Source organism: Anolis sagrei, chromosome 6 (genome assembly GCF_037176765.1).
Source record: "Anolis sagrei isolate rAnoSag1 chromosome 6, rAnoSag1.mat, whole genome shotgun sequence".
Lineage (NCBI taxonomy): Eukaryota > Metazoa > Chordata > Lepidosauria > Squamata > Dactyloidae > Anolis > Anolis sagrei.
In genome coordinates, this window is record NC_090026.1 from 43,853,462 (window position 1) to 43,865,130 (window position 11,669).

At 37.8% G+C, this 11,669-nt stretch overlaps 1 protein-coding gene across 1 annotated transcript; it reads right to left on the reverse strand.

The window, feature by feature from the left end:
- Positions 1-3,242: 3,242 nt before the first annotated feature.
- Positions 3,243-10,761, reverse strand: RPL19 (ribosomal protein L19). Its single transcript, XM_060781090.2, has 6 exons — positions 10,667-10,761; positions 6,931-7,037; positions 6,115-6,237; positions 5,808-5,928; positions 4,856-4,966; positions 3,243-3,426 (listed from the first exon to the last, which is right to left on the reverse strand). Exons 1-6 carry the CDS (start codon positions 10,669-10,671, stop codon positions 3,303-3,305), a joined length of 591 nt encoding a protein of 196 aa, XP_060637073.1. The 5' UTR covers positions 10,672-10,761; the 3' UTR covers positions 3,243-3,302.
- Positions 10,762-11,669: the final 908 nt, after the last annotated feature.

The following is an 11,669-nucleotide window of genomic DNA, read 5'->3' on the forward strand; positions in this document are numbered from 1 at the left end:
AATTTGGTCCAGTGAATGAAATACATTCTGTATTTAAGATATTTACATTACAACTCGTAACAGGAGCAGAATTAGTTCTGAAGTAGCAACAAAAATAATTTCATGGCTGGGGGTCATCACAACATGAGTAACTGTATTAAGGGGTCATGGCATTAGGAAGGTTGAGAACCACTGATCTATGGCAAGCATCCTCAGAGGTTGTTAGGTGACAACAATCCTATCTCTTCAGCCAAAAGTAGGCCCACACTTCCCATTGAAATACTAATAAGCTTATATCTGTTAAAATTGTTCTTTATTTATTGTATTGTTTTAAAGTGTTTTTGCACTACAAATAAGATATGTGCAGTGTGCATAGGAATTAATTCATTTTTTTTCACATTATAATCCGGCCCTCCAACAGTTTGAGGGACCGTTACCTGGCCCTGTTTGAGGACCCCTGGTCTAGAGCACTAGCCCACTTGTGGTTTCTTGTCATTCCTTGTTGATAATCTGGCCAATTGTTGTTTCAGATTTTCAGCAGATCTTTGGATTTAACATACCATTGTGAACAACTGATACAGATACAAACTTGTATTTTTAAATTTTTAATGCTAACATATATATCTGTCACCTACCACACAGGCCTCTATGATTACCCTGTTCTAAAAGCTTGTGATTTTTAGGTAGATACTTGCTTTGATTTTCAGAGTCTAAAAAATGCATGAAATCTCACTGCAGGGGCCATCTGGAAAACACCTTTGCCCTCATTTTTACCAGAGGCTAATAGACTTGATCTTTTGTGTCTATGTTGGGATTAATTATCTAATTAACAAACAAGGATTGGCAGCAGGGACCATGTCACTTTCTGTTTATTATTGGCACTCAGATGGCCTCAGGTAATGTATGCAGTTGAGTGCGAGGAAAGTCAGTAGATTGAATGTCAACAAAGATGAATATGAAAAGGTCAGTACTGCAATCTGACACACCTTTGGAGCCAACCAGAATTTTCTTTTGACAATTATCCAGAAACTAATTCCAAAACAGTGAACTATAAATGCTAGAATCAAGTCTGAAGTAAAAAATTGTGCAATATACCTCTCGAAAATCACCATGGAAACGAAAATTAATGCCCTAAAGACTAAAGAAGAGTATTTTTGGACTTATTTACATCACTACTATGCTTGAATTACTGATGAATTTGGAAAAGATGTACAGTGGATGTTTCAAATGCACAAGGCAAGACTTATGTCCTTTTCAAACCAGGAAAACGGCACCTGAAAATGTGACAGATCACCCTTTTATATATTAACAACTACTCTTCCTCAAATACAATAAGTTATTTCACTTTCAAAGGAAATTGGATTGGCTGCTGTCAGAATAAATGTGGTATTGAGCTTCCAATGTCAGCAGACATAAAAGTTGACTATAACAGGGATCCACAATCACACCTTTGGGCCTCCAAAAGATGACTTAACCTTACCAAACTCCTTCAACTGCTAATAAGACCTTTTCCAGAAGACCTGTGTTGAGATTGCTGAGGTTAGAAAGCTCTCAATTTCATCGCTCAAGGGACCAAGGTATGGATTATTCCTTTGGTGAACAAAGATTTAAGACTCTCTAGAGAACAGAGGAACTTTTTACTTCCTTACAGCAGTGAAGATTCCTGCTAAACTGATGTTTACATGAACTCAAAGAGTGCTTCCACATTTTGGATTTCAGATTGTGGAACACCCAGCCCAGTCAGGGATCCCAAGAGCTGAAGCCCTCAAATCAAGATCCATTGTGTAAGAACATGAATGTGAAAATTTATTTTAGCCTCAAGAAGTCTGTTTTTCTACATGACTGGACAAGTCAGATAGAGACAAATCTGAAGTCATGCATTCCTTATATGACCTTAGGTCACCTGTTGAATTTTAAATATTCATGGTCTGAATTATCAAATAGCATGACATTTCATCTACTGTGTTATGTTCCTTTAAATTGACAAATCGGACTTGTGGCAACCTTATCAAGATTTATTGAGGGGGGTTGACACTGCCTTCCTCTAAAGCTGGGACACTTACCAAAGGTCATCCAATAGACTGAGTAGATTCCAGTCCTCATCTCCCAATTTAAGCCATTATATACCACTGGCTCTTTACATCCCATATCACAGAACAAAACTTCTGTCCAACAACAGTGTTTCTTCAATTGTGAGACACACACCTTAATTTCAGTATCACTAACAAAAAAAAAAAATACTTCAGATACATCTATGACTCTAAAATCACCCCATTTAGGAAAAAGCACATCTTAGAATAGAAGAAATACAGTACTACTTCTACTTCCTTTAACGCTATTTTGTCAAGTAATCCTTGCTTTCTTTACTTACACATGTACAAAAAATACAGATCAGAAATCCCTGTCTTCATTGCTACTCTAAGCAGATTAAAATATTGAGCAAAAATGTGAGCTACAGGTTCAAAATTTTTCATATAAGCTTCTGAATAGTGTCAAGCAAACTAAGTATTTTTCTAATAAATCAATTTGTATGCATACTTAAGAATATGAAATTGCAATTGAGAGCAATTTTAACATCTCTCTAAGAGGATCATTTTATTTATTTATTTATTTATTTCCTATATTTTTACCCCACCCTTCTCCCCCCGAAGGAGACATACTGTATATACTCGAGTATAAGCCTAGTTTTTCAGTCATTTTTTTAGGCTGAAAAAGTCTCCCCCGGCTTATACTCGAGTAAATTTTATTTATTATTTTACTTTGTTGTTGTTGTTATTATTATTATTACATTTATTATTTTATTCTATTTATTATTGTTATTGTTACATTTATTATTTTACTCTATTATTATTATTTTACTCTATTATTATTGGAGGACACGTAAGATATTTACATTGAAGGTTAGAATAATGGTTTAATCAGAGTTGGACAGTCTTATCTTGAATTACAGTTTTATGTAAATATTCAAAAACATTTAACCTACTGATGCCTAATTTAATATAATTTTATTGGTATCTATTTTTATTTTGAAATTTACCCACCCTCAGCTTATATTCGAGTCAATCCATTTTCCCAGTTTTTTGTGGTAAAATTAGGTGCCTCAGCTTATATTCGGGTCGGCTTATACTCGAGTATATACGGTAACTCAAAAATGAAAACAAAAAATCTAGATCAAATTTTTAGTCAAGCTGCAATTCTATATCAAAAAAGCCATCAAACTTTAAAGCAACTCTATTCATATAAGAAAAGAGATTTGACAAAGATTAATTTTAAAGAGATTTATTTGATACCCTTTGAGCACTATGTACACAGAAAGGCAGAAATTATTTCTTGGTTTCTTCCTCCTTAGACAGAGTTTTGATGATTTCTTCTTTCTTGGCTTGCAGGCGTTCTTCACGGCGCTTACGGGCCTCCTTGGTCTTGGACCTCCGGGCTTCAGCCTGGTCACTGAAATACAAGAAAGGTTACTTGTAGGCACAATACCAACAACAACACTTTGCTATTTTCAGTGCCTTCAATTAGTATGAATTATATAAAGCTAAGCCAGCTACTCTTCCCTGCCAAGTTCTGAATACTCTGCTCTCTCCCAATTTGAGGGAGGGAAAGTACAAACGCCTTTCACAGAGGGTTTATTGCATTCATTTATGCAATGGCTTAAGAGATTTCTCTCCTTTTTCCCTTATCTGTGAGAGGATGAAGTATGACAATGGACATAGTCGCTCCCAGGTCATTCCATCATTTCCTGATGATCTTAATAAGGAAAGCTGGTTTCACCCATATCACTTTATCTGTATCACTTCCCCATCCCCAAATGGATAGAATACAGCACAGAGAAACCTCAAAATTGAACTACACAGCAATTGAGAGCTGGGATGATCCATGCATATCTTCCTTAACTAAGAAAAACACATACTAAAAGTCCATATTGACCCAAACAGCTCAAGGAATTATTTCCTGAACTATACAGTTCAGTCAGAAGCTGGGTTTTGCTACTTCATGCCTCTTTCCGGTCTAGAAAGGGGGGGAAGGTAGAGCTGAGAAACCATTATCTTTGCTTCAATTGATGGTCAGAAAAAAACAGGGATCCCTCTCACAATTCCCAAAGGAACAGGGCATGGGTAATTAAAACTCCATGACCCAGAAGGAGAACCTCCCAGAAGGAGAACCTCCCAGAAGGAGAACCTCCCTTTTCTAAGAGGTGTTTTGAAGAAGTAAACCCCTTTTTTTTAGTTATTTTTATTAAGAATAAAAAAACTGTTCCTTGAGATTAGGAACGAAGAAATGGAAGAAAAAGTAATTATAGAGATAATTGTTTTCAGCTTGTTTACATACAAGAGCTTGTGTACATAAAAAGAGTAAACCCTGCCTTAAAGGGCTGAACTGTACATACTATACACTCAAGAGCTCATTTCCCTTACGCACTGTATTATGAAATTATACAGAACCTCTAACTTTTAATGCCAAATGTGGTTCTTCAATTAGACAGGGAATAAAGGTAAAGGTTTACCCCTGACATTAAATCTAGTAGTGTCTGACTCTGGGGGGGTGGTGCTCCTCTCCATTTCTAAGCCAAAGAGTCAGCGTTGTCCATAGACACCTCCAAGGTCATGTGGCCAGCATGACTGCATGGAGCGCCGTTACCTTCCCGCCGGAGCGGTACCTATTGATCTACTCACATTTGCATGTTTTTAAACTGCTAGGTTGGCAGAAGGCGGGGCTCACCCCACTCCTGGATTCGAACCGCCGACCTTTCAGTCAGCAAGTTCAGCTGCTCAGTGATTTAACCCTCTGTGCCACCGACAGACACAATTCAAAAGATTATTCAAAGTCTAAACAGAAGATATAACCCTGCCAAGTAGTAGGATTAGATACTTACGCCAGAAGCTTCTTGCGAGCCTTGTCTGCCTTCAGTTTATGAATGTGCTCCATCAGGATCCGCTTGTTCTTGAACACGTTACCTTTCACCTTCAGGTACAAACTGTGGTACCTAGAAAAGAGAAGAAACACAGAAAGACCTGAGCATGTCTCTTCCAGAGAAACAGTACAACATTGTAATAGATCACCATAAATAAACCAAGGGCCTTTCATCAACAAAGGGAAATCAGAGGCCTGAGCCGCATGCAGCAGAACTCAAAATGTTTTTGGGCAGCAACTTACATCAGCTCCAGCCATAGGATCAATGGGAAGGGATGATGGAAGCTAGAATGTTAGCATAATGGGCTCAAATTACAGGAAAGCAGATTCCACTTGAACATTAGGAAGGTGCACAACTCTTTAACAGTGGACCACTCTCTGCCTCTGAGTGTAGTGGAAATCATTTCTTTGGAGGCTTTTAAACAGAGGCTGGATGGCTGTCAGGGGTACTTTGTGCATTTCCTGCATGGCAGGAGGTTGGAATGAATGGCCTCTTTCAACTCTATACTACAGCTCAATGTTAGAATGTGGCGTAAGTGTGAAATATGTGCCTTCAGTCTGTCAATTTATGGTAGTTCTATGGATTTCAAAGCATTTTCTTAGGCAAGGAATAATCAAAGGTAGTTTTGCTAGTTCCTTCAACTGAAATATAGTGTAAAGCATCTGGTATTCTTTGGCAGTCCCTGAACCAAGTACTAGCCAAAGCTGGCCCTACTTCGCTTTCAAGACTTGACATGATTGGGTGCCTCAATGATATTTAAGCCTATGTAGCACACTGACCCAAACTGGCCTTATTCAACTCTCAACGAAAGACATATATGAAGATTTCTCTTCAGAGTTCCCCATGAAGCAAATGCACAACTCCAGACCTGCTCTAGGTAACCAAATGGGTAAAGACATTTCCTCAGGCTTACATATGGCGATCAATCTTCTTGGATTCCCTGTAGCGGCGAAGCAGACGCCTCAGAATCCTCATTCTTCTCATCCAAGTAACTTTCTCAGGCATACGGGCATTGGCAGTACCTTTTCTCTTACCTGAACAAGAAATGAAATGTTAAGCACTGACTTAATTTTCTCAACTGTTAGGCACACAGCAGAGTGCTTTTCTGCAAAGGCTTCATAATATTTATTAAATACCTGTTGCTATTCATATGTAAAGACTGCCTGAAGTCATCTGCCTCATGAATCAAAGATAGTGAAAGCTGAGAAATCAAGACTTACCGATACCCATATGCCTGCCCTTACGGCGAGCCAAGGTGTTTTTACGGCATCGTGCTCTTGAATGAACGGTCACTGGTTTACGGATAATCAGACCATCTTTGATTAATTTTCTGATCTGCTGACCTGGAAGATAAGAAATATATAATCACAGATTGTTACACACCACAGCCAAGATATTCCCAGGTGTTATTTCCACACATAGGCAGCTATGGCGATGCTCTCCTTTGCAATTTCACTCTCAAACTGTGAAGATCTAATATGTCATGGTCTTAATTTTTTTGCCTAATTCAAAATAGACTTGGGCAACGAAGTGGTCTCCAGAATTCACCTAACAACGATTAGCAGGAAAATGTTGTAGAATTTGCACAACTGAACAAGAAGATATCCTGCTAAATTTAAGCACAATACTGGCAATTCAAAAAATAAATAGAAATTGATTGAATATATGAACTAGTTTTTAAGAAAAAAAACTATTTCCATATGTATTTATCAGACGTTAACCAGCACCAATGAGGATTAGTAAGGGCCCAATAAATGTAGTTTCTCGTTGCTTGAGAGTTACTATCAGAAATAGGCCAAACGAGTACAACACATACTATTTCATACAATAAAGTCTATATTGACTTTATATTGCTTAATAAAGACAAACTTAACATAACATTTTTACTGTATTGTAAAAACAGCTTTTTGAATGCAGTATTATTTCTCTGATTTTTCCCAGTTACTTGAGTTAACTGAGCATCTACTGTATAGAGAAAACATTCAAATAAGCAAGCGACATATAAGAGCTCATGAACACAGGAAATAATCACTTACGAGAATTGGCATTTGCAATTTCATTGGTCTCATTGGGATCCAACCAGACCTTTTTCTTGCCACAGCGCAGAACGCTGGAGGCCAGCCTCTTCTGGAGCCTTAGCATACTGAAGACACAAAAAAATCACACAAAGGTTAGGGATTTCACAAACAACTGGGAAATTATTCCAAATGTTCTCATAATTTCATTTTATAAAGTTAAAATGACAAAATCCTTTCAGATCTCTATGATAAGTATGCAAAAGAACCTCAGATAAAGTATGCTTTCAAATAAAATTACAATATCTTCCAACAAAATTTGGAAGAATAAATGAAGAGACATTCTTTATTTGTAATGTGTTTTTCCCCCAGGTGATTCTATTATTCAACATCTGCTTTCAGCTACAGAGTGAACATGTAAAGCATTTTAACTTCAGGCAACCCAATGATTTTATATTATTATTAGTATTATTATTTATATTCTTTTGCTCCAGTCCTGGGACTCAAGTTGGATGAAACAAGCCTGATTTTTAAACAAGATGTTGTTACATTTAGAATACCAGAATTTATCTTTTCTTGTTTTAATTTAAAATATATAAATTTTTGACAGTTCATAATATGTAGTGAAGAGAATGGATAACTGCAACATGTATTTCCCTCTTGCTCCAAAACCACTGCTCACTATCTCATAGTTCACCTAATTCTTGCCTACCTGGTATGGTGGTGTTTATCTTCCAGAACCGAAGGACCCATTCATGAAATATCACATGTCAAGCACTTTATATATCACCTGAGACTAAGGGCTCAGTCTCAGATTAAAACTCCCATTCCATTCCAGCATTATTTTCTGAAAAACCTGTTTTAGGACCAGCTTGTAATCTATTGTTTCTTCAAACTATTTTTTTATATTCTTTATTGTTAATTTCATCTTTTCTTCAGTGGTGATTTATACATATATTAACTTATAATACTTTCGATGTTTCTTACATACAATAATATTCTTTACTGTATTTTTTCTAAAAGCATGCCTAAAACCTATCAAAATTAAAGTTTATACATGTGTGTGTACATGTGCCTTCACGTTACCTGTCAATTTAGGCAACTCCATGAATTTCACAGGGTTCACAGAGGCATATTCCTTTCCTTTGAAATTAAACATACATTGCCTGGCACTTTTTGGCAGTCTCCCATCCAAGTACACTTACCACCCCATTGAGTAACAAAACCAGTGGATGCTCGAAATGGTGTAATAAAATTGTGTCTCTTATATGAAATGGCAAAATCAAGGGTTACTTTTGTAGAGTATGGGGGGGGGGGGGGGAATATGATCAAGCTTGAATTGTTGAATCCATGGATAAGGAAAGTTGATTGTACCAAATAGGAATGACTTTCTTTAACTTCCGAGATCAGAAAAGATATGGTACCTTTAGGGCAGGCATGGGCAAACACTGACCTTCCGGTGTTTTGGATTTCAATTCCCACAATGCCTAACAGCCTACCACCTGTGAGGAATTGTGGGAGCCGGTCTGCCCATGCCTACTTTATTTATTTGGGACATTTCTATATCACCTTTCTCCAATGGACTCAAGGCGGTTTACAAGAGCATAGAAAATACAATACAAAATAGACCATTACAGTTAACCCAAATAGGTTAATTGCTTTAGAGTGTTGGGACTGGATCTGAGCATGCGTACTCATATACAATCAGATGTCATATATGGAAGAGATCCGAAAGCTCAATTCAAGAGAAAACGGAAGACCTATCTCTTCTGGCAGGTCTCCCTTGTCGATTTTAAACAATGAATTATAACCTACAATTGATTAGTATTAGTGTCAACCTTTTTTCTGTGTATTTTAATATATGCATTTCAATGGTATTACATTTTATCTGTTCTAACCATGTTGTACCCTGCCTCGACCCATAAGGAGAGACAAATACAATTATTATTAACATGGAATGGCCAGACGATGTTACTGGATAACATTTTTAACAAGATGACACCGATGATTATATGCTTTTACGGTTTTTATTTGTTTTATATTGTAATGTTGATTGTTTTTAATGGCACTTTTGACATCGAATTGTGCCAATCTGTAACCTGCCTTGAATCACCGTATGAGCTTGAAGACCTGGTGGTTTCAACAAGCCTTTGAAAATGATCAGTTCTAACTTAGCCCCACACATTGTCTAATACGGCCTTATTCTTCCTACCAGTTACCCAGATTCTTTACTCTAATCGGCCCCGGAATGAACAGCCGCAGACCCCTATCTAATATTATTGTTGCCTGCCATAGCATTGCACTTAATTCCCAGGCCCTCTAGAATTTTTGGGCTTGCACAAATCTTGGCCCAGCTTTTTAAATTTTTAATTGCCATGAACAGGCAGGATTACTTTTAATATATGTGTGTTATGACAACAATTTTTATGCTTATATTTTGTTTGTTAATCTTATGGTTATGTTGTTTTTACTCTGTATGTTTTGTGGTGTTACTTGGGAACCGCTCTGAGTCCCCTCAGGGAGATGGAGCAGTATATAAATAAAGATTATTATTATTATTATTATTATTATTATTATTATTATACTAGCTGTACCTACCACGAGTTGCTGTGGCCAACCTTCTGTCCCTCTTTCTCTCCTTTCTTCCTTCTTTTATTTTCCCTTCTTCATTCGTCCTTCTCTACCTGTTTCTTTGCTCCCTTCCTTTGCTCTTTGGTTCCTTCCTTCCTTCCCTCTTTCTCTACTTCCTTCCCTCTCTTTTTCCTTCTTTCACTTTTTTATTTCCTCTCTCCTTTCCTTTTCTACCTTTCTTTCCTTCTCTCCTTCCTTCCCTCTTTCTCTTCTTCCTGCCTTACTTCTTTCCCCCTTCCTATGTATATGTGTGTATATATTTCTGTATATGTGTGTTTGCATGTATATATGTGGTTTTGTGCATGCGTTGTAATGTATTTTTTGTTTTTTGGCTTTTTAAGTCTTCTGCTGTTTTTCTGAGTGATGGTCACTTGTTGGCCTGATAGGTGCATTGTGTCCAAATTTGGTGTCAATTTGACCAGTGGTTTTTAAGTAACGTTAATCCCACAAACGAACATTACATTTTTATTTATATAGATGGCTGAGAAAGGCGCGCTATAAATATTGTAAATAAATAAATAAATATTATTACATGCACTGATAATCATAGAATCAAAGAGTTGGAAGAGACCTCATGGGCCATCCAGTCCAACCCCCTGCCAAGAAGCAGGAATATTGCATTCAAATCACCCCTGACAGATGGCCAGTCTTGTGTTCACTATGTTTTAAACTTTGTTCTGTGTAGAAATACCTTTTAACGTGTGTTTTTAATATAATGTTTGATGGTTATGTGCTTTTGTATTGTTGTAACCTGCCACAAAGAGAGGTAAGAAATAAAATTATAATATTATACTACACATATATGTTAACTTCGAAGAAACAGTATATATAAATGTATTTGTTCATGTACATCCATATATGTATATGTAGGTTTCTTCCATGTGAATGCATATACACAGCAATCTAATCGCGGCCTGTGTCTGTACTGGAAGCCTGGGCCTTTCCTTCTGCCTCCGTCGCGTAGGCCCAACAGGCCTCGCCCAGGCCTCCTCCACAAACAGCCTCCCCCAGATACTTTGATTTCCCTTCTTTCAACCACTGCTTTCAGAATGTATTTATTTTGTAAAGTTAGTTGTATAAGAAACCCGCCCGCCAACTCTCCAGGCCTCCCTCCGCGGCCTCTCACCTCATGGCGGCAACGCCGACGGCACCGAAAGGAAAGAAAGGCAACGCGGAAGGGGCGGGGCCCTCAGCAGGGCCTCAGTGGGCTGTACCACTTCGCCTCTCAACGTCACCACCTTCCTTCCTTGCCACTCCGCTCTTCGTTACCTCACTTCCAGTCTCCCCTCTATTTTCTTTCTTTATCCAAAATGAGGTGCGAGCAAAATTTAAAAGGGGGCGCGTGTAAAAAATTAATATATTTTGATCGTCCCCCGGATACTGAGAATGGTACGGTCTAAAACTGCGCATGCGCATCTTTTTGTCAAACAGGAGGTTCTTTGACGTGAAAAAGTAAGGCCGTTCTGCGCGTGCGAAAGCTGTAAGAGTTTCTGCGCCTGCGTCAAAAGAACCCCTGCGGCTTCCGCATGCGCAGAACGGCTTTGCTGTGAAATGTGTTTTGCTAAACTATAGAGATAGGAAATGTGGGATAGAAGTGCAGCCTGAGGGCATTCCACACAGCCATATAACCCAGAATATCAAGGCAGAAAATCTGACAATATCTGCTTTGAACTGGGTTATCTGAGTCCACACTGCCATATATTTCAATTCAAACAAGAAAACTTGGGATTATATTCAACTGTGTGGAAGGGGCTTGAAGGCCCTCCAGAAAAGGCCCTATATTGCAGGATCTGATGTCAGATTTTCTATTTATCTCAGATTTTCTGGAAATGTGGACTCGTAGAATCCAGTTTAATGCAGAAAACCTGGGATCAGATCCTGGGATATTATTATCATCATTATACAAATTTTATTATAAAATGTATTACTATAATAATCATTTATTTTATTATAATAATAATGACAAAGTTTTGGAACACAATACACCAGACATCACATTTGTGGAAAAGAAAAAAGTTTGGATTATTGATATTGCCATACCGGGTGACAGTTGCGTTGAGGAAAAACAACAGGAAAAACTCAGCCGTTATCAGGACCTCAAAATCGAACTGCAAAGGCTCTGGCATAAA